This window comes from Panonychus citri, unplaced genomic scaffold, assembly GCF_014898815.1.
Source record: "Panonychus citri isolate SS breed McGregor unplaced genomic scaffold, ASM1489881v1 Contig00118, whole genome shotgun sequence".
NCBI classification, from domain to species: Eukaryota; Metazoa; Arthropoda; class Arachnida; order Trombidiformes; family Tetranychidae; genus Panonychus; species Panonychus citri.
Genome location: NW_026515523.1, coordinates 214,748 through 239,967, shown reverse-complemented (window position 1 = coordinate 239,967; position 25,220 = coordinate 214,748). Strand labels below are relative to the sequence as shown.

The window sequence follows — 25,220 nt, the reverse complement described above, 5'->3', positions numbered from 1 at the left end:
ATGTACGTTTGTTTACAATTAATTAACTCAATTGTTTCCTAGCAGTCATGGTATTTAACAATTGAATTGTTTTTAAAAAATGCAATTAGATTTATTTATTTCCAATGAATTGTAAATACAGGGCAATTCAGCTACTTTGTTGGTTTTCTTTTCACGATTTCTCAAAAACTACTAGACCGATAGGGTCCATATTTCGTCTATGGAAGTTTGGGGGATACTCAATTGGAATATTTCAAGGTCAAGGTCATAAAGGTTATTCGTGAAAGAACGCACTTGAAGGTCATTTGAAGAACTTTTTGAAAACAAGAATTTTTTTAGCTTGGTCATGAAGTCAAAAAATAATCTACAGGGTACATTCTAGTTAATGTACAGTATGTGATGACGCTGAATGTTAATGTAGATGTATAAATAAAAAACTTAGATTAGAACATGAAATCGCGTCTAATCGCGGTGAGAGCGACTGTCAATCAACAGAGTTTGTAATCCGATCTATACTTGTGTAGCTAGCCAAATCAATGTTGAGCTTACTCAACAATGGCGTTTCGAATCTTCCGGGTATTAATTTTTTCCAATCCTTCATCTTATTCATGGTGTTTAAATCAAAATCATGAGAACTTGTACAAACTACTAAACTGAACAAACTGGCTCCACGTATTTTAATACTTTCAGCCAATTTCATAACTTGTTCCATGTTTTCTTTGAGTGTGGTGATTTTTTAATGTTTTCTTTTTTTAACAGTTTTATGAAGCTTGATCAACTTGTCTAAGCTTTCACTGAAACTCTTCTCTTCTTCTTCAGTTGATTTCCTGAAGAAATTCATGCGATTTTTTGTAGCAATAATCGATTTTAATGCACTCGTGAACAGCTTCATCTCTTGATCCATTTTTTCATGATCATTGTATCTGATGCATGTTGTAACCAGTCCATGTTTCTTGATACATTTTTCACAAACAGGTAAAAAATAAAATAATCTTTGAATAAAAATTCATGTAACAGGTTACAAGATGTACATTTTATTAGTTTTATGCACGAGTCAATTATTCAAGATAAATGGACAGATCAAAGAAACAATATTCATTAATGATACTCTTAATTGGACATGAAAATGGATAGTATTCAAAAGCTTTTATTCTAACGAAAGCTTTTTCATTTTATTTATTTCTTGGTAACCGCAAATTAACGTGCATCATTTGTACGTTGAAGTTAAACGCTTCATGAGCGAATAAAGATACAAAATACTCATCGTTTTCATGAATGTGTAATCAATTTTTCTCTTTAGGTTGATTATCGCAATCATTTTGTCTCCCTCACGTTATCTCATCTCCAAAGATTATAAGGAGCGCATGTTACATTGTCATGCTACATGTTTTATTTTACTTGGTTCCCAGTTGATTTGTTTCTGAAAAATCAGTGAGTGACTACTAGTATTAGTTATGATAAAATTATGTTAAGAAATTGACTATGCAGCCTCAAGGTCATAAGAATACTATTTCATTCTGAAGATTATTTATAGTAGAGCTTTTTTCGATTTTTAAGGTCTCGTTTTCACCAGTTTATAATAATGACCCACGGGTTGTCAATTTTTATGTCTTTTTATTAACTTTGCTATAAACTATTGGCAATTTATGTAAGCCAATTACCGTTTCATAAAACTCTTTGCCTTTTTGACTTGGTAATGAAATCCTTTTTTGTAGGTTGATTATCCGCAAGGCAACTGATTGATTCACTTGGGTGTTGATGTTCAGAAAGGTCACATGATGATTCTCGGTGTAATTTACTCGGTGTAACATATCACTCTAATTTTCGGTTCAATTTGATACATTATGCAAATTTAGGTTGAATTTGATAAGATTAGAAATAATCAAAATAAAATTGAGGAACCAATTTCATTGATGACATCAATATTTAGTGAGCCTCATATTTAATTATTATAAAGGCAAATAATTAAAATTAGCATCAGTTAATTACCATAATTTGAGGTTATAACAAAGTTTTCCTTCTTTGTCATTTGCTACTGTATTGTAGTTGTTTCGTTACCTGAAATGGTTTTCCTTTTTGTTATAAATTTGTTTACTTTGATATTTCTCTCAAACTTTTACATACTCCAAATATCTACTGGTAAGTTTTGATAATAATTGTGACGAAATTAATAAATACTTAGCTTGAAGATATCTTTACGATAAATTCTTATTCATCTTTGATAAATTTCAACCTTTCATTGTCTTAGAGCCTCTACATGATCTCCCTTGGTCAATTGATAAAGGAAATTGGATAATAACTGCAAAGTTAATTTCGGTGAGTCTTAATATTCTTGTTCAATAGTTGAATAGTTAATTAATTGAACGTTCAATTCAGTCAAATGGGGAAGTTTACAATATTCGAGAATACGTTCATTCAAGTGAAGTTGTTCGCGGTAAAATTACAATATCATCAGGAGATGATAAGGTGGATATTTTTTATTCCAGTGAATTCGAAAACGATAGATTAGTTATTCAAAGTGAGTATTGTTTAAGTGCTTAAGTGATTTTGTATTCTTATAATTTTTACTTCTAAACAGAACGACAATGTACTAAATTTACTTTCAAAAAGAAATGGGACAATAGTTTATTTGATATTGATTCAAAGAAACCTCTTCTTAATCATGTACTGTTGACGGGACCTTCGATTCTGTTCAGGATCAATGGAAAAGGTTTAACATGGGTAAATATTGTGCTTGAGCAATTTGCTTCTCTAGATTTTCAATTTCAACAATTAAATAAATAGAAACAAGGAGAAGATACAGTTATCAGAGGATTCCCAGTGCATTCTGCAAAGACAAAGTACAATGAAAACCTTGATATTATTTATTATTACAAAAGTAAGATAACTATCCAAGTATATTTTGTTTTATCTTTCGTATAATAACCTGACAACTTCCGTTCATTATCAATCTTCTAAAAAGCTCATTTAGATTCACCTGACTTATTACAAGCGAGTCGATTACAATTTGATGGTATGGATTCATCTCTTCAGCTGGTAACTTTCAGAGAAAATTTTAACATAGATATTTACTCAATGGTAAAAACACAGGAAGAATTTGATAAAGTTGTTACGGTAAGAAGAATACAAGACATTTTTATCGATTATTATAAGAATTTATCACCTTCAGGTTACACCAGGAATCGGTTGTTTCTTGAAACTCATAACATCAGAATCTCATGATTGGCTTATGATACCAGAAATGTCGAAATCGAGTTATCATTTCATTGCAAAAACTACTGTTGATGGACCTAAGAAATCAACAACTTCAAGTGAGGTAAAACTATATCTTTTAGCTGATATCATACATAGAATACTATATGTTTGGACCTTGTTGGCCATTTGAATTGAATTCTAATATTTCTCATAAACATCACAAATCATATTCTTTAGATGTTCGTTAACAGTCAAGATCTAATCACAGGTTCGAAAACAATAGAACAAGGGATTGTAATGGAATCTCTTTACGATTATAATTTGGGAACTGTCTATGTTTTTCAAAAAGGAGGCCCTTGTTTGGTCTCCGGTATTGATCCAAATAGTCTAGGAATAAGTAAATATGGATCATTCACTCCATCCGGGTTTCTTAATTATCGAGATACATATAAATACTCATATCTCGGTAAAACTTTTGTCGTATGTCTCAATATATTAAGGCTCGAATCTTCATATTAATTCTAAAAATCAAACTTTTTCTCGTCAATTGACAACAGGAATCAGGATACGAAGTTTATGTCTGGGAAAGAGTTGATTACAATTACGAGCTCGAAGGAGGAAAATATGATAAACTTGTTACCAGTCATTATTTTGCGAAATCAGTAAGTGAGCAATTTAGAGGTACATTGCATCTGATTTTATCAACCATTAATGTTTTCAGGATGAAGCCAAGTTATTCAAAGGTTTTCGACTCGTAAAAACTACAACTGACAATTATAAAGAAGTGGACGTACGTAAAAATTGACCTTCTCTATTGGAAATTGGGTTCACTCGAGCAAAAGTCACAATAACGAAACCAGAAGAGCGAAAGTTGCGAAAAATTCAGAAAAGTTCTTTTGAAGATGAGCCTCATCATGTTTCATCACTGAACATTTAGATAGTTGGTTAATTGATTTAAATTAGTTTCCTTGAATTTCGGACTAGCGAGCTTCGCTTTTTTGTCTTTCGATCATTTGACTCTGCTAGTATGAACCATAACCCTAATGGATTCTAAAGATTTAAGATAATTATTAATATGAGTTTCTATCCATTTAGAGTAACTATGAATGGCTTGAGACCATTACAAAAGATTATTATGGATTGGAGGAGACAGAATCAGGTCGAGATTATGAAGATAAACTATCATTACGTTTCAGTGATTGTTACCCTGATTCTACGGAAAGAAAAACTTTGGCTATTTATTTCAGTTGTGAGAATGAAAAAGATGTGGATTGTGTAAAGTATGCAGAAAACCATGTTAACACATTTACCGAAAATGTAAAGGATATTTTGGTACAGAAAAATATTTCTCCTGCAAGAATAGCCAATATTGATCTTTTATTTGAACATCGAAATATCAAAGCATCAGTGATCTTTTTGAAAACTCCCAATATTGAAGGTGAGTTTTAATCTGAAACGTGAGTACGTGAAGCTAATATACTTTTTAATTCTTTTGATAATCAGATAGTGTACAAAAAATAAGAATGAAACTATCACAGAAAACTATTTCAAATACAGTTCAAGTATCTTCAAAATCAATTGACGATTGCCTTCTCAAACAAGCTGGACTCTATTATAGCCAAGAGTGAGTATTAATATTAATACATACATTTATGAAATAGTAATTCAACTTCTCAATTTTCTTATATAATTGAATCATCCAAGAGCGATTATATTTTGCAATTCTGAAAATACAAAGTCCAATATTTGTGGTCGAATTCAATTTAAGGGAATTATTGTCACGGATGACGCTGGTACAATTTGCGATGTATATTATCCAATCTACAGTTTTTCAAATTTTGTGAGAGAAATTGCTCTTGAAAAATTGGAAGACAATATACTTGATAATACATTTCACTTTTATCTTAACCGTGAACCGAACTTATTTTATGAATCCACAAAAGTCGTTGTGACTAGAGAGGCGAACCAAAACAAAGACTCGTTCACAATGGCTACCAATAATAAGAAACTAGTCGATTCCAATGGTGATGTTATATTGGCGAAAGATGTTTCCAATCTTGGTGATTGTTATCGTACTTGTGCTCATGATAATGTCAATCTTTGTGAGACTTTTGTCTATTGTCAATATCCAGATAAATTGTCTTGCTATACATCTAATGTTATCTATGCTAATTTATCTTTACAATCAACAGAAGATGAATCTTGTAAAATCTATTCAAAGAATCGATTATTAGATTACATCAAAATATCTTCGAGAGAGTTTAAAAAATCGCCTAGCATTGATATTAATGTTCCAATTGGTGATTGTGCTTCAATATGCAGTTCATCTGATGAATGTTTCTCATTCCAACAATGTGGTGGTTCTTGTACTTTGAGTGGATATTACACTGATTGGGAAACACAGGAAAGTGGTGATTGTAATATTTATATTCGTAAGTGTTGAGTATTTGATTACAGAAATCAATGAGCTTAATCAATCAATGTCTTTATTATTTCAGCGAAAGTTTCTCAACAATTTATATCAACTGGACGGAAAATTGTTTCTCAAGTTTTTCACACTGAAGTTAATCTAAATTTGGATCAATGTGCTGCTCTTTGCCACAGTTGGACAAACACCAACGAATCTTGTGTATCGTTTAATTACTGTCCTCAAAATGGTGAAATTTGTTCATGTAGCTTATCAAAATATTCAATCAACGATAAATCAGCAAATTTAGTTGATTCAAGAGTTTGTAAGAATTATGAATACAAAATTCTGAAATCAACTAAAAACAAGAATATCAAAAATGAAAAAGTTACCACAAACGGGACTACTGCAATAGCTGCATTCGGTATAATCATGTTGTTTATTATCATTGGACTTTTATTTGGATTTATTTTCCCAATGCTCATCAATGGAAAACTCAAGTACAACATTACCCATAAAAAAAATTCACAATTTTCATCAGAACGAGAAAAAGAAATTATTAATAATTCATTTAGATGGACAAAACAAATCGACCAAACTGATACACAAATCATGTTGTAACCTTTCGCCAGTCTTTTAAGCAATAATACTTATATGTCGAGCTATTTTACGAACGACAATGAAAAGTTGTTTTTAAAGATTATTTTCGAATGAACCAAATTGATTAATCATGTATTCTTATTCCTTCTCTGAATTGAAAAAGAATTAAAAATGAATCAATAATTGATGAAATAATTTATATTTACTTGACCCATTCAAAAATAGAGATAAACAACAAAGGAGAGAGCAGTTTAGTCTTGAGAATTTACAATTGCAATCGATATTTATTGTAAGTTGTATTTTTTAATCATACAAAACTTTTTCATTGCGATTCAATTAAGAACAGTGAAGTAACAGTAATACAGTATATTCACTTTCTTAATCCTTCCAGCAAGCGTTTGGAGCGATACTCTTGATGGTGTCTTTGTAGTAAAGGGTTCGAGTGTAAAGACCAGCGGTATCGGTACTTTCACCACATTCAGTCCATGAACCAGAAACGACACCCATGAGGTAGTGTAGACCGTTATTGCCCTTTTTCATGAGTGGTCCACCGGAATCACCAGAACAAGCATCACCCATGGTTTGCTTGTTGATGGCGCACATGTGAGTCTCAACGACTTCGGGGATTCGGATTAGTCCCTTCATTGAGAGATCAATACCATTTTGTTTGAACAAGAAATTGGTCTTGATATCGTTACATTGTTCGTCTGGGAAGTATTTAAGACAAAATGAATCGTGAAAAACTAAATTAAGATGAAATATTATTAACCGACTTACGGGTCAAGTATGAAACATCAACTTCTAAGAGAGTGTCACTTGAGTCAGAGTGAGCGGAAGTGGTTCCCCATCCGGAGACGGTGAGTTTGGATAAACCTGATTCGTTCTTGGGTAAACAGACTGGAGAAATTTGTTGGCTGAATTTTACCGGCTCTGAGAGGGTCAAGATGGCGAAATCGTTTGAAAGATCCTTTCGATTGTAGTTAGGGTCAACCCAGATTTCTGAGACTGATCGGGCTTCAGAGTATTCAGAGAAAGCCTTAACTTTACCAAGGAAAACGTCAACATTTGAAGGGTACTTAGTGTAACCATCACCGTCGACAACACAATGAGCAGCGGTGGCGATGTGTTGTTCATCGATCAAAGAACCGCCACATTGAGAGAATGATCTAGAGTTTCGGCTAGTGTACGATCTAAAAAGTTATATAATAACCAATTGAGATGATTAGTAAAAAGAAATAGAAACTTAATTGCTGGAAAAACTTACCGAATGTGAGCTAACCAAGGGTATTTGTGAGCTCGAACTTTACTTCCTTTGTAGATTCGACCAGCTGAACCTTCCATACCACACTCTGTGTGTATGAAATAGGTAGACAAAGAAAGAAAGAGAGAGTGAGAGATTTCTTCTGTTCCAATCAGCCTAATATATCCTTTTCTATCCACTCTCACCTATTGAGATTCCACATTCTGTCACTGTTACACCGAGCCGTGTGGTGCCGTGCTCAACCAGCCACAACTAGTGGATTTCTCAGGCTACAGCAAGCGGTCCCTTCAACCGGCATCTTCGGTTTCGAAGGGAAGCCCTAATGGCTTTTAAAGGCGCCTGGAGACTCTCCCCGTCTTACCCCTTCTAGATGTCACCATCTAGGGAGGCTGACTCCCTCACGGGAGCCATTTCAGCTAACGGGTGCTGCCCTCTCTTTCTACTATGTCATCACCGGGTATCGAACTCGCAACCTTGACCTAGCAAGGGCAGATGCTTAACCCTCTGAGCTGAGAGAGAGAGAAAACAATAAGAGAGATGAATAAATTTAGATTCGAATCAATTTCGAGTATAAATGATCAGTCACTTACCACAAGCGAGTGAGAAGTTAACAGCAGCGACGAGAAAAACACAAGCTAAGAGAAAGACTCTCATGGTTACGATGGAAAGAAATTAATCAGAAGAGACAAAACTTATTCTAATTGTTGAATATCTATGATTCTGCGAATGATCAATCTTTTATATTTAGTTTTTTTGCTGCCACGTTCAACAAGATGTTCATCTTAATTTAATTTACAATCGACAAATCAATCAATTTCTATGACCTTTTGTTTTTACATTTTTCCAAATTCAACATTTGTTTTGTTAATAATTCAACCCCAAGGACAAAAGAGTTTCGACCAACTCATCATCTTGACATCAAATTGAAATTAAATTTGTTTTTAATATCAATTCCATTAATCACTAGATAACAATTAACACGTTTAAACAACTGTCAAAATTGACTTTTCATTGTCTTTTTGCCCCTAACTTGTCCTTATATTGACTTTTAGTCCTTATCTTGTCTTTAAACAATGAAAAGATGATGTTTATCAGTGATGGAAATGTGAAAGGTGGAAATCGAGAAATATCAATGCTGTTAATTGTAAACGTAAATTAGATATAAAAATTGAAAAAGATTGTTGATCAAAAAAAGACTTTGGTAATTCACCAATTTCAATTGTAACAGCATTTATGACAAATGACTATTTGTTTTTCCATAAATTTAACATTTGTTTTGATAATAATTCGACCCCAATGATAATAGAGATTCGAGGAACTCACCATCTTCACATCAAATTGAAATGAAAATTGTGTTAGTATCAATTTCATTAATGAATAGATAACAATTAACACATTTAAACAACTGTCAACATTGACTTTTCATTGTCTTTTTGTCCTTTAATTGTCATTTAATCTTCATCTTGTCTTTAAACAATGTGAAGATGATGATTATCATTGATGAAAATGTGAAAGGGGGAATAGATTAAAAATATCAATGAAACTGTAAACGTAATTTAGGTATAAAACTAGCTGGTAATTGATTTCTGAATGTTTTGTTTACAATCACAGATAATTCAATTAATGAAAAAATTTTGACAATCCAAAGATGTGGCTTTACCAATTTGAAAATCGATAATCATAAGAATAAATTGTATTCATAAGATTTGGATGCTGCATAACTAAATATTTATTGTGTTATTTTTCAAAGATATTAAGTCGTCCGATAATTAATTGTACTTATCATGTTCTAGTGTAGATAGAAACGGGATCAGTTGGATTCTTCCATGCGGTTGCCTCAGTATCTATGATGATCACATTTATATTGTACGTTATCCCGAGTATCTTGAACTGGACTGAAGACCCAACGGCACTGCTGATTTCTCATCTAGACTTTATCGTCGTTTATCGCCACTCTTGGCATGGGTGGATCGTTGATCATTTTAATCAATCAGTAATCAATAATCAGATTATTGCATTAGGATTCCTAAGAGGAGCTGCTTGGATTCATAGCGAAATATTGAATAAAATAATTCGAGTACCGATGAGCTTCTATGATACAACACCCATGGGAAGGGTTCCCAACAGATTCACAAAAGATATTGATAATGCTGATACAACGATCACTTTGAACTTTCCAAGTTTTTTCAACCATTCTTGGCATCTCAATTGTTGGTATTTGCACTCAGATTATTTATCTAGCAGTTGGGAATAGTTATTGGAACATTTTATTGCTTAGTTCAAGTGAAGACTTTTCTTTATTTTGTTGACAATATTACATGAAGTATGTTGGTGTGATACTCCTCACCATAGAAAGTATATTGATCTACATTACAATGTCTTGAATCATCTGTTAACTGGCCTAAGCACGATTTTTGTAAATTGATGGACGCTAGTTTTTGCTACAGACGAAAAAATAATTAAGTGGTCCTATGTACTTTTCTATTGTAACTCTGAGTAAAATGTCTTTTTGACAAATAGTTATTTATTATTTCATTGTACATTTATTATCTAGAAAATGGGTTCCTTATGGAAAATTTAAAAAATTTCGTGTAACATTCACTTTGGAAGCATTGTAAATACAAATGTAGTATTTGAAGTTAGTTCCATAAATACAATTTAAATCGTATAATTTTTTTCTGTTTAATCCATTTGTCTCGAAAAATGGAATGAATTGATTTCTCGTTCCGACGAAGATGATGAAACAAACTTTTGAGTGATAATTTCCTTTAGTTTTCCATTGATAAGCATTGGGAAAATAAATCCAAGCAAAAGTCCAACGGTAACGAACAACATGATTATACCAAAAGCAGCTACTCCACTTGTTCCTCTGATGGTAACTTGTTCACTTCCATAATTATTTCCTCCATTGGATCGTTGATTTTTGTATTCATAATTCTTACAAACTCCTGAATCAATTGAATTAACTGATTTATCGTTGATTGAGTATTTTGATAAGCTACATGAGCTTATTTCACCATTTTGAGGACAATAGTTGAACGATTTACAAGATTCGTCAGTATTTGTCCAGCTATGACAAAGAGCAGCACATTGATCCAAATTTAGATTAACTTCCGTGTGAAAAACTTGAGAAACAATTTTCCGTCCAGTTGATATAAATTGTTGAGAAACTTTCGCTGAAATAATAAAGACATTGATTGATTAAGCTCATTGATTTCTCTGTAATCAAATACTCAACACTTACGAATATAAATATTACAATCCCGACTTTCCTGTGTTTCCGCATCAGTATAATATCCACTCAAAGTACAAGAACCACCACATTGTTGGAATGAGAAACATTCATCAGATGAACTACATTTTGAAGCACAATCATCGAGTGGAACATCAATAGCGATATTAGGCGATTGTTTAAACTCTCTCGAAGATATTTTGATGTAATCTAATAATCGATTCTTTGAATAAATTTTACAAGATTCATCTTCTGTCGATTGTAAAGATAAATTAGCATAGATAACATTAGATGTATAACAAGACAGTTTATCTGGATATTGACAATAGACAAAAGTCTCACAAAGATCAATATCATCATGAGCACAAGTACGATAACAATCAGCAAGATTGGAAACATCTTTGGCTAATATAATATCACCATTGGAATCAACCAGTCTCTTATTATTAACTAATACGAAAGAGTCTATGTTGTGATCTAACTCATTCGTTACATCGACGACTTTTGTAGATTTGTAATAGATGAAACCATCATCAGTCAAATAGATTGCTAATGATAGACGGCTAATATAATCTTCCATTTTGTCAAGATGAATTTCCTTCCTAAATTGAGAGTAACTATTGATTGGATAATATACATCGCAAATTGTACCAGCATCCATTTTGACAATTTTCTCTGAAGATTGAATCCTACCACAAATGCTTGGCCTTGTGTAATCAGCATTGCAAAACACAATCACCCTTTGAAACAGTTACATTATTATTAGAAAAATTCAAATAATAGTTACTCTATGAATACTTACTCTTGGTCATAATAGAACTCAACTTGTTTGTAAAGACAATCTCCAACTGATTCTGCAGTAATCCGATCTAAGTTTAAAAGAGCTTCCTGAGACAATCTCATCCTTTCTTTTTGTAAACTATCTGTTGACCAAAAGAAACGAAGAACTTTATTCATCAGTTTATATTCAATTATCGGTTTGCACTCACCCTCAATATTAGGGATTTTCAAAAAGGTCACTAATGCTTTGATATTTTGACCTTCAAAAACCAAGTCAATATTGGCTATTCTTGCAGGAGAAATATTTTGCCTCAACAAAGTATCCTGGACTATTTGGTCCAATACTGGAGACCGAACAACGACCTTTTTTCAATGAGACGTAAACAGTTCCCAAGTTATAATCGTAAAGAGATTCTGTTAAAATCCCTTGTTCTATTGTTTTCAAACTTGTAGTTAGATCTTTACTGTTAACAAACATCTTAGAATATACAGAAAACAAATTATTAATATTTTTGAAATTATTTAAATCTAAACAAAGTTTTTAATAATCTTTCAGCTAATAGAAATATTACTTTACCTCACTTGAAGTGCTTGATTTTTTGGGTCCATCAACAGTAGTTCTTGCAATGAAATGATAATTTGATTCCGACATTTCTGGTATCATAAGCCAGTCATGAGATTCTGATGTTATGAGGTTCAACGGACAACCGATTCCTGGTGTAACCTGAAGATGATAAATTATCTTAATAATAGTAAAATGCTTGATAAAAATGTCTTATATTCCTCTTACTGTAACTGTTTTACCAAACTCTTCCTCTGATTCTTCCAATGAGTAAATATCCAAATAAAACTTTTCTCTATTAGCTATAAGTCCAAACGACGAATCCAAGCCACTTAACTGTAATCGACTCGCTTGTAATATGTCAGGTGAGTCTAAATAACCTTTTCAGAGAAATGGTGATGAGCTACAATTAACAAAAAAAAATTTTCTTTTCTTTAATAATCAACTCACTTTTGTAATAATAAGTAATATCAAGATTCTTATTGAACGTTGTCTTTGCAGAATGGACTGGGAATCCTCTCAACGTTGTGCTTTCATCTTTTTCCTATTAAAGTTATATCAAAACAACAATTAAACTCTAATAATGCTATGAGAATATTCCCAATATTTACCCAGATAAAACTTTTTCCATTTGAAAGGTTTTCGTTTGGTTTCTTATCTTTAGATAAGGTTGAAAGTTGAAGCTTTATCACTTAGATCGATTTGTTTCACTATTCTGTGAATGATTAGGTTTCAGGACCTTTGAGTATTTCACTCTGATTGTAAACTTTTACAATTTTAATTGTTTCGAATCTTAATTGATTGCTACCTGCCTTTCAATAATCAGGTAATTAAGGTTCGCATACAGGACCATGTACACTGTGAACAAAGTAACTTGAGTTAACAAAGAAAAGAGTAGAGAAATTCAACTAACTGAACTTTATTAAAATTTACTCATGATAACTTGATGTTATTCTGTTGAGAGTAGACAGTTAACTTACTGTTACTCGATACAAGTAATTAAAATAAAACTTAAGTTTTTGATTTTTCTAGAACAATTGGGGGAAAAAGAGATTAAAATGATCGCATTGGTCAAACAATGATGATGATAAGTCTCAAGGCTTAACAAAGCGCTTTTAGCTTAATAATGCGATTAAAGATAAGGTGAGATAATTTGGTTAATCAAATGATAAATTGAGTTTAAACATTAAGAAAAAGAAAGACAAATTTTGGTCTCTTTCTAAAGTGATCAAAATTTAACAAAATTAAATTGGGGATTAACATAATGAAAATTTGAGTAATTTGAGTTACAAAGAAAAGTAATTAAGAGTAATTGAAATCTAAGTTTCATGATTACTGAGTTTTGATTATATGGTTGAGATTAAAATGAATAAAGTAGAAAGTAAAAGATAAGCGATAAATGATAAATGATAAATGATAAACCTAAAGGTTTTAAATGTTAATTGAATTCTTGATTCTGAGTCGAATAAGAATTAGTTTTGGTGGGTCTAAACTCACTACCTCACAATACTCCGGAATTATGACCTAGAACTCTCATCAAAACTGAATTTGAAATTCGACGGTTCGATGGTTCCTCTTGATTTTCCTCCGGGTTTTCCTCTTGTTGATCTCTTTCTCTTTCTTGAGCCAATTCCTTTTCGATATTTGAGTATCTTCGGGTTGGATAAGCGAGATCTCGTCTTACTTGACTTGAGGGTATTTCATTCAATTGAAAGATTGAATTTTGTGATGATGAACTTTCAGTGAAAGTTGGTGGTGGAGTTGACGTTGATATGGGATTATTAATGAGTATTTCCTGAATTATATATTCAGATGGATTAGATGATGATGATGTAGATGATGATTCTGATGATGAGGATGTTTCAGCTGAGCTTGTATTCGATGATGAAGTTTGAGCTTCAGATGAATTTTCAGCATCCTCGGTGTTATTGGTTGTGTTACTTGAATTTTGAGATGAGAAGTTTTCATTTTCTTGTAGATCAGATTGATTTTCTTCTTGAACTTGTCTTTCCATTGATGATGGTTGTTCATTAACTTCTGAATCTTGAGGTTCTTCATCTTCTTTTTCGTCATTTTCATGGATGGATGAGGCTTGAGATATGGTTGGAGTTCGGGATGAAGGTGGTACATAGTTATAGCTATTGTAAACGGGTTTTCCTCTTTCTCCGAAACAATAGTAACTCCAATCTTGGGGCCATGAAGCTTTTCCTTCCTTGACTTTGTCTGCAAATTTCTTGAGTAATCTCGATACACCAGAATTAGCACAGGTACTTGCACAATTAGCGAAATGAATTCCATCAGAAATTTCTTCACATTTCTGTTCAATCGCTTTCCATGATGACATGTAAAGTTTCATTGAGGTTAAAGCCTCTACACCAGGTGAATGTGAATATCTGGTAATAGTGAATCCTGAGAATAATAGAAATGAGATGAGGGCAAGTGATGCGGCAGAAATTGGATGAGGTGAGAAGTATTGAGTAATTTCTCTAAGCTTGGGCTTGAGAATTTCAATTTCTGATTGTTCCAAATCTAAAGATTTAAATAAATTGATTAATCCTGCACCAACTATTTCAGTTGCTGAGGCAAAATAGGTTAAAACTTGATCTTTAACTGATGGTAGATTTTTGGCATATTTTAAATCTTTCTCTCGAAGTCCATGATACTTAGTATCCATTTGATCAATTGTTGAATATTGGACGAAAGATTCATAAACGACATTTAAGTGTCCATCTACGATAATTATCCATACGGGTTGAGGGACTAAGGCCAATCGTTCATCACGAGCTATTTTCCTGCGACAATAAGCAGCATGAACAGCATAACAGGTCTTTGGATGAGGATGTTGTTTGATGTTCGATTGAATTGCTTTTTCAATTCTTGGCTCTAGAGAGTCGATATCAATTCGAGTTGATTGTTTGAATTTGTTATGAGCAGCGTTGTTTCTGTTGAAACGATAAGTTGTTCGCTCATGGTTGGTGATTTTCGCTGGTTCATTGAAATCTGATAACCACGAAGAGAGGGAAACCAATTTTGATAAGTTTTAAAACTTCTTCTCTCTGTTCTTGAGATAGTCGTTAACGGGTTGAAGGAATGTAAGGAGTAGCTTGATCTCTACTTTCAGGGCAAATTTGAACATGAAATTTTTCTCTTCGATAAGGTGGTAACCCATTGGCATAAGAAAGCCATTCTTCACTAGCTTGCTGAAGGTAAAGGGGAACTTTCGACCATTTAATAGATCGAGGTCGAGGTTTTACCGAAGGATGAGGTTTAGATCCTACAGTGGGTTCGAAACCTAAACTTTGAACAAATGATTCTGCATCATCCAGTGGATAACTTGGATCTTTTGATCTCTTGAAATTTGTCCAGAATCCGAGTCTCAAATTAGCGTGACTACGAATTCCAGTTGGACCTAACCAGGGATCATTAGGATTTTCTTCCTTATTTCTCATGAGACAAGCATACAGGTTGAGGTTATTATCTGCTCTTTCAGCATGAGTTGTGTAGGTAATGGGAGCATTTGGAACTGAACTTTTGACATGAGAGGGAACAAAATTCATCAATCGTCTTGGAACGTTTTCTAATTCTTCTCGAACTTTTCCTGGGATAAATGGAGCTTTGAATTCAATATCAATTTCTTGACGGAAAAGTCCTTTTCGACATTGGCTTTCGTGAGCCACGAATAAACCTGAACTAATCTGTTGATTACACAAGGTTCTTCTGCAGATGAATTTACTTTCTCGATATGAACAATAGATTTCTGAGGGTTCAATTCTTGAGAATTTGGGATAATCGTCATTGATAGAGTATTTGTAGATACATGAGGGAATCAAACAGATGAATTTGTCTGCACTGTTAATTGGGATTAGTTTCAGAATGGTAATCAAATCTCGTAAAATTTGATACAACATTTACAGTACCATTTGAAACAATTGGAACAATTGAATGGATCAATTGCAATTTGCTCACAAAGATGACAACGAATTGATTCTTCGATCTTTTCTAGTTCTGAACTAACAACATGAGATTTAGTTATACCTCGAGGTATCGGACCAAGAGTAATGTCGAAGATCGATTTATGTTTGAACAAATTTAGATAGATTTTCTCTCTGATCATCTTTTCAAACTTTTGTTTGATGAGCTCAAAGCTTTTCGCTTTCTCGTCTATTTCTGATTTAATTTCATTGAAACGATCTTTTGTAAGATAAGGACAATAAGGAGCAGTGGGTAAAATTTCTGGATATTCATGTTTCTCCCAGGGATAGTCATCAGGACCTAAATAAGCTTTTTCTGCTTCTGGGATTACCGTTTTATCTGAAGAAGTAACTTCAATGTTCTTACCCTCTGTGGTTAACTCCGGAATTTGCTCAGATTCCACTGTTGATGGGTTATTTTCCATGACTGGACGATGAGCTTTTGGTTGGAACGATAATGAATTTAAAGATTCACTTGACAATTGTCTCTTAAGTTGATTTTTCCTGTTGGCAAATTGTGGCCAAGGTGTAGTTTTGAGGTAAATGATTGATTCGGTTGATGTTGATGGTGAAAGTGAAGGTGAAGGTGATACACTTTTAACACTATGATGTTGTCGTGAGTCGGAAGTTGATGGTTTTTGGTCATCCGATTCAAGCGAAGGTAAACTTTCAATTAAAGTTGTAAGTTTATCAGCCATTGTATTTATATCTCTTTGAGATAATTGGTTACACTTGAAAAAGTTTAAGCTTTTTGACTCAATGTTAATGACTAATTCACTTAGATAGTTAAAGCTATTTGGCTTAAAATAACTAAAGTTATCACTTTCAATAAAAATTAATTCAATTTCAACTTTAATCAACTGGAAAATTTGGTTTGAAATTTTGATGAAAATTTTAAGATTTAAACTGAAAATTTGAATGTTTTGTTTTGCTGTTTGAACAACAAGTGAGAAAATTTCAACGGACAAACTTTTGTCTTCTTCTCCGGTGTCGGTAACTTGTATGTTTGTTGATGATGACTCAGTTTTCGGGTTAATCGGGTAGAAAGTAACGTGAGAAGATAAAAATCTTAAGCTAATTAGCTCTTGACTAATTGGTTCATTTTCATCAACACAAAGATACAATATGAAAACATTTGAAGATGTTTGGTTTTGTTGTTGTTTTTGATAACGAGTCAAAATCTGTTGACTGTTTCTATTATCAGTAATCTGAGGTTGCAAACTAATCACTTTATCAGCGCTTAAGCGTTTCCTATTGATCTTAACATTTTGTTTTTGTTGACCATTAGAAATTTGAGTTCTGAGTTTTCATCATCATGATTTTGATTATCATTTGTTTGATTGTTTTCAATTGAGGTGATATTTTCATCAAAGGAGCGAGTATTCTGTTGATCATCTGAATCATTTTCTTGATTTTCATGACTTAAGTCATCATCAGATTCTAACTGATTTTCTTGTTGAGTTTCTAACTCATCTGGTAGATTGAAATTTTCTTGCTCAAAATAATGATCTGGATCAAAATATTGATCTCTAATTTTCTTCATTCTTTCTGTTGGTTCACTTCGATCAAGTTTTGTATCGGAAACATTTACCGTTATGATCTCAAGATCTCTACAATCTAATAAAAGTAAACAACCTTTTCTAATAGCGCAAACTAAGTATGGGCCTTTATGAGTTGGTCTAACTTTCTTTCCTAATTCAGGATCGACTGAATGATCTTTGATGAGAACAAAATCTCCTTCCTTATATGGAGCTGATTTATGAATAGATTTGAGTCTATTCTGTTGGTACAATTGTTGAGATTGAAGTCTCGCAAAAGCTAAATTTCTTGCTTGATTAACAGTTAAGGGAGCTGAATCATCTAAGTTAAGATAATTATCAAGTGGGTTTCGATGGTTTTTTCCGAATACTAGAAAGAAAGGTGTAAATCTTGTAATTTTATGAATGGAAGTATTGATTGCATAGATCGAGGATTCGAGTCCTAATTGGAGATTCTTATTATCATTTTGAATGCAAAAGGTTCTCAATCGTTCGGCTATTGTCTTGTTGTGTCTTTCGACAACACCTTGCGATTGTGGGTGGTAAGCTGTTGAGGTTTCATGTTTGATACCATTTTCTCTGAAGTATTTAGCAACTAATTCTGAAGTAAAGTTAGTTCCTAAATCTGTTTGAATCACTTCAGGATTTCCTATGATACTGAATGTTTGTCTGAGAAAAGTTATTACTGTTTGAGCAGTCTGATTAAGTGTAAGCTTAGCAAAAACAAATCGTGATAAAGTATCAACTAAAACCAAAATATACTTTTTTGAATGTTTTATGTTGATCGGTCCTTGGACATCAAGTTCGAAACGTTTAAAGACGTTATCTGGTATTGGCTTGAGCTCTGGATTCACGTAGATGATGTTAGCTGGCTTAGCAATCGCACAGATTTGGCAATTATTACAAAGTTTTGTAATCTCTTTCAGTAAATTCTTACACCAGAATCTTCTTGATATCTGAAGATATGTTTTCTCGACAGCAAAATGTCCTCCAATTGAACTTTCATGTTCTTCCTTGAAAATATCCTTGAGGATGATTGGGTCAATTACAAGTTTAGTTGTGAATGGTGATCGATGAGATTTTTTGTATAGAAGATTATCTTTCATTATAAAGTTTTTCGAAACTTTTGGATCGTTCGCAATTAGTTTTTCTTTGATAGAAGCAATTTCTACATTTGAATTTTGATGCAACAGAATTTTCTTTTGCCAGATATTTAGTTGTTCAATTTTGGTTGATGAGTCTGAATTAATGATTGTTAGCATTGGATAAGCTAAGTTGATTTCTGTATCAATGGTATAAGCACAATTTGGTGGCTCTTTCAAGTCGAAAAATGGTTCTTCTAAACCGTAAATGATTACGTTTAGACCAATATCATAGAGAATATCTTCTTCAAGTAGAATTGAATAATCTTGTAGATAAAGTTTGTCAAGATATTCCTCTTCCGGGTCTATGATTTTTCGGTGTTCCCAGTCTTTAGATCTGGAGAAACAATCAGCAGGGTGAATGTTTCCTTTCTTGTAGATTACTTTGAAGTCATACATTGACATCATAATCGACCATCGATTTAATCGTGAATTTTTGAATTGAACTTTCGTAAGTTGACATAACGCGTGGTGATCGGTTTCGATCAGGAATTGTTTTCCTTCCAGGTAATGAGAGTATTTTGTTATACCAACGAATATACCAAGTAATTCTTTCTCGGTAACTGCATATGATTTTTGATGTTTAAGTAACTTTTGTGAAAAGAAACTCATTGGTGACCAATCTTTGATTTGTTCAATGGGACAATCAGGGTCATAATTTTCCGATTTTGGATCTTCTTGTTGTAATATTCCTCCTACTGCAAGGTCAGAGGCATCAGCAGAGATTTTCTTTCTCAGATCTGGATCATAATGCACGAGCATTGTTGTTTCGATTAGCGATGATTTCAAAGAATCAATTGCTTTTTCATCGGCTGGTAACAGTTTGAATCGTCTTTCTCGAGATATTAATCTGTAGAGAGGAGCAGCAATTTGTGAGAAATTTGGGATGTATCGGGAAAAATAATTAAAACATCCTAATTGGGATTGTAATTCTCGAACGTTTCGAGGATAACTCAGATTTTTCAGAGCTGTGACCTTCTTTGGGTCTGGTTTGATTCCATCTCCGTTGACAATATGTCCTAAGAGTTTGATCTCTTTAAAGCCAAATTTGCATTTTTCTAGTTTAACCTTAAGGTTATATTTTCTGAATCTTTCCAATACTAGGGAAGTATTTTTGATTAGTTCGTCGAAAGTTTTACCCATAACAGGAACATCATCGAAGTATCCGATGCATTCTCGATATTGGATTCCTTCCAGAACTTTGTTGATTAGCCTTTGGAAGACGAATGGAGCTCCACTGAGACCCATTGGTAATCTTTTCCATTGGAATTTACCTTCCGTTGTAACGAAAACTGTCTTAGCTCGTTCTTCTTCAGCCAATTCAATTTGGTGGTAACCCTGAGCCAAATCGAATAAATTAAAAAATTTTCCTCCTCGAATTAACTCTAAACAGTCATCAATTCTGGGCATTGGATGTCTTGTGACATTGGTGATTCGGTTAACCAATCGATAATCAATTACCATTCGGTATGATTTATCTGATCTTGGAACTAGAATTATTGGTGATCCTCCAGGGGCATCACTGGGTTCAATTATATCGGCTTCTAGCATTTCAGCTATTATTTTTCGAGTTGCTTCTCGTTTCTCTGGTGATTGAGTGTATGGTTTTTGATATGGAATCAAATTGTTTTCAATGTCAATTTTGACAGGGCAAATTTTTGATGATACGAATCCTAAGTCGTTTTTGTGTTTGGAGAAACAATCTTGAAATTGTTCAAGTAAATTGAGAATTTGGTTTTGTTGATCTTCAGTCAACTCTTTATCCATTCTTCCTATTGCGTTAGTGAAGAATTCTCTTGTTTTTCGGAGTTCGATTTCCTTTAACTCTTCTTGAGTTGTAAAATCACAAGCGGCCATGTAGTAATTTTGATTACCCATTTGTAATTTAAATGAACTCTGAGGTTCGATCAATTCATCAACTTGAATTGCAGCCATTGGATTTTCTTTTCTTTCGATCTTTTGATCAATAATGAAGTCGCGAGTTTTCATTTGACTCGTTGTTTTTTGTATAGCGGAAGTTTCATCGGCAGTACAAAATCTGAAATGGAAAGTTGGAATGATTCACTTTCTGGACTTTCCTTTACTGATGGAGAATTTAGACCACTTTTCAATTCCATGTAATACAAATGGAGAAAAGTATTTCCAATTAAACAAACTGGTTCGAATTTCGGACAAATCTGAATTTTAAAGATTCGAGGTTGATTCATCTTTGGATGTTTAACCAATGCATATGCATATCCAACTGAGTTGAGATAGCATCCTGATACGATTCCTTTAAGAGATCGAGGTAATTCAATGATATGAGCACCTAATTCTTGGGCAACACTTTGATCCAAACTCGAAATTGTGGATCCTGTGTCTAATAACACTTTACCTTCTCGAACGAATTCTCGGTTAGAGTTATAAAGCTTGAATGCAGGCATATACTGAAGAAAAGTTGTTCCAAGTTGAGTCAACAATAATGTATCATCAACATAGTTGAACGAAATGTATTGTCTTATTCCAAGACTGGATGGTTCATTATCTGATGAGGTAATTGTTGAATGATGCATTGAAGTTGGTTGATTAACTGGTTGATTGTTAGTTGGTTCTTTTGGTTTTGAACCTTGATTTCCATTGTCTCGTCGTCGACATTCAGAATTGGTATGGTTATTCATTTTACATATTGAACACCATTTTTACCTTTTGGTTTGTATTGGTTATCAGACTTTTGGTTGGGTTGATTATCTGATTAACATTCAATGATCTTTGTTCATTTTTATCAACTTTAGGCCTTTTGATTACCTTTTGGAGCTCTAGCTCTGGTAGATTGTTGTTGTTCCAAATAATCATGATGTTTTCTCACCAAAACATTGAAGATTTTATCTTGATCATCATTCATTCCCAAAGTATAAATTTCTTGTCGAATGTATTTTGGAAGATGAGTCAGAATTTGTTGAAGAAAAACTGGACCATTAGTTTGTCCTGAGCCAAGTGATTTACTAACCAAACTAGTTAATTCTTCAATGAAATCGGATGGATGTTGTTCCAATTTATATCGATAGTTCAAGGGCATAATCGGCTGAATATTTCATCGAAGGGCAGTTTAGCTTCTAAGAAGTTCATCAACAAAATCTTCATAATTATTGATTGTTTGATCAACAGTATTAGCTGTATGTAACAATTCATACGCCATTGCTTTCTTAAAGCATCGCAACTTAGTTGCTTCATCCACATTTTCGTGGGATAATCGGGCTTTTGTTTTATTTACCCATGAAATCATGTCGTCACCTTTTCTGAATTCGGGTACAACTGGGTCTCTTTTTAATGAATTAGCGAACTGTAGTAAGCTATTGGCTATTAACTCGTTTGATGAGTTGGACGATATCTGGTTGATCATCTCATTTTTCGTAGTTAAAGCTACTGGTTCTGGTTGAGGAGTAACATTTAAATGTTCAAGTACCTTTATAAATTTTTTCTTGGTACCAATTGCTAATTGCAATGAATTAATCTCAGCCATGGTCACATTGAGGATAGTTTCGGTTTCTCTACCGAGTTTAGTGAGAATAAGATTTATCTCTTTTTCACTTAATCCAGAATCTCGACACTTCTTTAGCCATACTGGAATTTCCTGTGATTCCAAATCTAGAACTGATAATTCCTCAATGGTATTATCGTCCAATTCATCTCCTTGGAGAAGCAGATTGTTTTTTATGACTTCTAAGAGTCGTCTCTTATAGAGTGATGTTAATGGTGGGTTAACTGACCAAAGTTCGAATAGTACTTTTATTTGCTCTGTACTTAAATCCGCAACTGGATCTTGTACTAGTCTCTTATTTTTCTTTGGTGGCATTGTCACGATTACTAATTAGGTAATTTAACACTGAACACGCTGACACGATGAACACACTGAACACGATCCTGCCTGGGTCGCCAATTGAAAGGTTTTCGTTTGGTTTCTTATCTTTAGATAAGGTTGAAAGTTGAAGCTTTATCACTTAGATCGATTTGTTTCACTATTCTGTGAATGATTAGGTTTCAGGACCTTTGAGTATTTCACCTGATTGTAAACTTTACAATTTTAATTGTTTCGAATCTTAATTGATTGCTACCTGCCTTTCAATAATCAGGTAATTAAGGTTCGCATACAGGACCATGTACACTGTGAACAAAGTAACTTGAGTTAACAAAGAAAAAGAGTAGAGAAATTCAACTAACGGAACTTTATTAAAATTTACTCATGATAACTTGATGTTATTCTAGTGAGAGTAGACAGTTAACTTACTGTTACTCGATACAAGTATTTAAAATGAAACTTAAGTTTTTGATTTTCTAGAACAATTGGGCGAAAAAGAGATTAAAATGATCGCATTGGTCAAACAATGATGGTAAGTCTCAAGGCTTAACAAAGCGCTTTTAGCTTAACAATGCGATTAAAGATAAGGTGAGATAATTGGGTTAATCAAATGATAAATTGTGTTTAAATCAATAAGAAAAAGAAAGACAAATTTTGGTCTCTTTCTAAAGTGATCAAAATTTAGCAAAATTAAATTGGCCATTAACATAATGAAAATTTGAGTTACAAAGACAAAGTAATTAAAAGTAATTGAAATCTAAGTTTCATGATTACTGAGTTTTGATTATATGGTTGAGATTAAAATGAATAAAGTAGAAAGTAAAAGATAAGCGATAAATGATAAATGATAAATGATAAACCTAAAGGTTTTAAATGTTAATTGAATTCTTGATTCTGAGTCGAATAAGAATTAGTTTTGGTGGGTCTAAACTCACTACCTCACACATTGATCCTGAAAAGAATCGAAGGTCCCGTCAATAGGACATGATTGAGAAGAGGATTTTTCGAATCGATATTGAATAAAATGTTGTCCCATTTCTTCTTAAAAGTAAATTTAGTACACTGTTGATCTATTGAGAAGTAAAATTCATAAAAACAAAAAATCACTTAATCACTTTTACAATACTTACCCTGAATAACTAATCTATCGTTTTCAAATTCACTGGAATAAAAAATATCCACCTCATCATCTCCTGATGATATTGTAATTTTACCGCGAACAACTTCACTTGAATGAACGTACTCTCGAATATCGTAAACTTCATTATTTGACTAAATTGTACATTCAATTAATTAACTATTCAACAAGAAAATGAAGATTCACTTACCGAGATTAACTTTGCTGTTATTATCCAATTGCCTTTGTCGACTGTCCAGGGGAGATCATGAAGAGACTCTAAGACAATTAAAGGTTGATGTTTGTGGATATTGATTAATTGAGATGGATTGTTATTTTTAATTAATCGTCGAAACTTACCAGTAGATATTTGGAGTATGTAAAAGTTTGAAAGAAATATTGAAACTAAAAAATTCACAAGCATTTTTGGAAATCAATGAACTACTAAATTAAGAGAGTTGAAGAGAGAGAGAGAAGGAACTTTATAATTTAAATAATTATTTAATTTAATATAATCAAAATTTATGTGAATTAACTGATCATAAATAAAATTAATTGTATTAACAAAATGTGTGGCTCACTAAAAGTTTATGTCATTTGTTAAAAATGGTTCCTCTCTTTTAGATTAGTTTAATCTTATCTAATTAAACCTAAATTGAATATGTAACAAATGAACCAAAATTATATTTAGAAAAGTTTTAGTTTGAAATTTAAATGAACCGAAAATGAATATGAAACTTTTTTCAGAGTTCAATTTGTTACCTTACAGTCGTGAAAAATGAGTTTCGAATGGTATTTATTGTTAATAACAATTCCCTCAGGTGATGACTGATTAAACAATCAAATCTTTCAAGACAATTCTAATCAATAAAGGTAAATCTTTTAAATGTGTAATCTATTAATCGTGAGATTAAAGCTCATTGTTTGCGGTTCAAACTTTACAATGAGACCAATTTGTAAACAAGTTTTTATCAATCAACCGAATTTTTTACCCAGTGATGATGATAAATAATCGTAATTATTACCCCCGATAATTTCAAGGTTCGAGATAGTTAAGGGTGTTATTACATTGTCATCATTTATTGTATCCATTTGATAATATGATAGATTGTCAAGATAGCTCGTTGGTTCAATTTGTTACATTATTCAAAATTTAGGTTTCATGTAATCATTTCTTCTTACGAATTTGAAGACCATTACCAGAAGAACATGTCTAGAGGTCATCTGATAATCGATTCATAATACTGACCTCAAAATAGGATTTTGGGGCGAATTCTGTGTGCTCTTTGGTTTTATTATTAGAATCAAATTAACCACAAGAGGCGCTCATTTCAAGTGTCAAGTGTTTGTAACGTGTCGAAGTTTTCTTGCAATTTTTTGTCAAAAATTAACTAATTGTTTCACCTTTGATTATAAATTTTCTTGGTTAAATCATCAATTCAACATGTAGATTAACTAATTATAGTAGATTTAATTTCTTAAGTATATTCTCGACACTAATATTCTAAGATGTTCCTCATTGTCTCTTATGTTTCAGCTTGTGATCTTTCACTTTTCTCATTCAATGAGAAATAAAAGAAGATACAAAATATATTTTCTCT

The 25,220-nt window shown here is 32.7% G+C and overlaps 3 protein-coding genes across 5 annotated transcripts; 1 reads left to right on the top strand and 2 right to left on the bottom strand.

The window, feature by feature from the left end:
• Positions 1–1,979: 1,979 nt before the first annotated feature.
• LOC128390311 (uncharacterized) lies at positions 1,980–6,388 on the top strand. Its single transcript, XM_053350005.1, has 13 exons — positions 1,980–2,118; positions 2,228–2,295; positions 2,356–2,497; positions 2,558–2,857; positions 2,942–3,093; positions 3,149–3,295; positions 3,412–3,654; positions 3,732–3,836; positions 3,896–3,964; positions 4,270–4,612; positions 4,678–4,798; positions 4,879–5,606; positions 5,673–6,388. Exons 5-13 carry the CDS (start codon positions 2,995–2,997, stop codon positions 6,200–6,202), a joined length of 2,385 nt encoding a protein of 794 aa, XP_053205980.1. The 5' UTR covers positions 1,980–2,118; positions 2,228–2,295; positions 2,356–2,497; positions 2,558–2,857; positions 2,942–2,994; the 3' UTR covers positions 6,203–6,388.
• Positions 6,389–6,453: 65 nt separating this feature from the next.
• On the bottom strand, positions 6,454–8,239 carry LOC128390336 (CLIP domain-containing serine protease B15-like). The gene is made up of 4 exons (XM_053350047.1): positions 8,033–8,239; positions 7,446–7,530; positions 6,959–7,371; positions 6,454–6,888 (listed from the first exon to the last, which is right to left on the bottom strand). The coding sequence occupies exons 1-4, from the start codon at positions 8,094–8,096 to the stop codon at positions 6,560–6,562; spliced, it is 891 nt and encodes a 296-aa protein (XP_053206022.1). The 5' UTR covers positions 8,097–8,239; the 3' UTR covers positions 6,454–6,559.
• A 1,481-nt stretch (positions 8,240–9,720) lies between these two features.
• Positions 9,721–24,113, bottom strand: LOC128390324 (uncharacterized). 3 transcript variants are annotated; one of them, XM_053350030.1, is made up of 10 exons: positions 23,980–24,113; positions 23,831–23,898; positions 23,633–23,774; positions 23,451–23,572; positions 12,628–12,648; positions 12,467–12,560; positions 12,245–12,396; positions 12,032–12,178; positions 11,664–11,932; positions 11,482–11,597 (listed from the first exon to the last, which is right to left on the bottom strand). In XM_053350030.1, exons 1-9 carry the CDS (start codon positions 24,041–24,043, stop codon positions 11,729–11,731), a joined length of 1,014 nt encoding a protein of 337 aa, XP_053206005.1. In that variant the 5' UTR covers positions 24,044–24,113; the 3' UTR covers positions 11,482–11,597; positions 11,664–11,728. The 3 variants fall into 3 exon arrangements, with proteins under 3 accessions (XP_053206003.1, XP_053206005.1, XP_053206004.1); XM_053350029.1 differs by having other exon boundaries at positions 11,559–11,593; XM_053350028.1 differs by lacking the exons at positions 12,032–12,178; positions 12,245–12,396; positions 12,467–12,560; ... (3 more) ...; positions 23,831–23,898; positions 23,980–24,113 and adding exons at positions 9,721–10,618; positions 10,687–11,414 and having other exon boundaries at positions 11,477–11,593; positions 11,664–11,696.
• Between the last annotated feature and the right edge of the window lie 1,107 nt (positions 24,114–25,220).

Bases quoted from the DNA above. Each gene is read 5' to 3' on its own strand.
- LOC128390324 (XM_053350028.1), bottom strand. From the start codon at position 11,577: ATGAGATTGTCTCAGGAAGCTCTTTTAAACTTAGATCGGATTACTGCA. The intron at 11,415-11,476 runs GTAAGTATTCAT...ACTGTTTCAAAG, and splicing joins GAGTTCTATTATGACCAAGA to GGTGATTGTGTTTTGCAATG. The intron at 10,619-10,686 runs GTAAGTGTTGAG...TTATTATTTCAG, and splicing joins GGATTGTAATATTTATATTC to CGAAAGTTTCTCAACAATTT.
- LOC128390336 (XM_053350047.1), bottom strand. From the start codon at position 8,096: ATGAGAGTCTTTCTCTTAGCTTGTGTTTTTCTCGTCGCTGCTGTTAAC. The intron at 7,372-7,445 runs GTAAGTTTTTCC...ATAACTTTTTAG, and splicing joins CCTTGGTTAGCTCACATTCG to ATCGTACACTAGCCGAAACT. The intron at 6,889-6,958 runs GTAAGTCGGTTA...AATACTTCCCAG, and splicing joins TGATGTTTCATACTTGACCC to ACGAACAATGTAACGATATC.
- LOC128390311 (XM_053350005.1), top strand. From the start codon at position 2,995: ATGGATTCATCTCTTCAGCTGGTAACTTTCAGAGAAAATTTTAACATA. The intron at 3,094-3,148 runs GTAAGAAGAATA...TATCACCTTCAG, and splicing joins AATTTGATAAAGTTGTTACG to GTTACACCAGGAATCGGTTG. The intron at 3,965-4,269 runs GTACGTAAAAAT...CTATCCATTTAG, and splicing joins ACAATTATAAAGAAGTGGAC to AGTAACTATGAATGGCTTGA.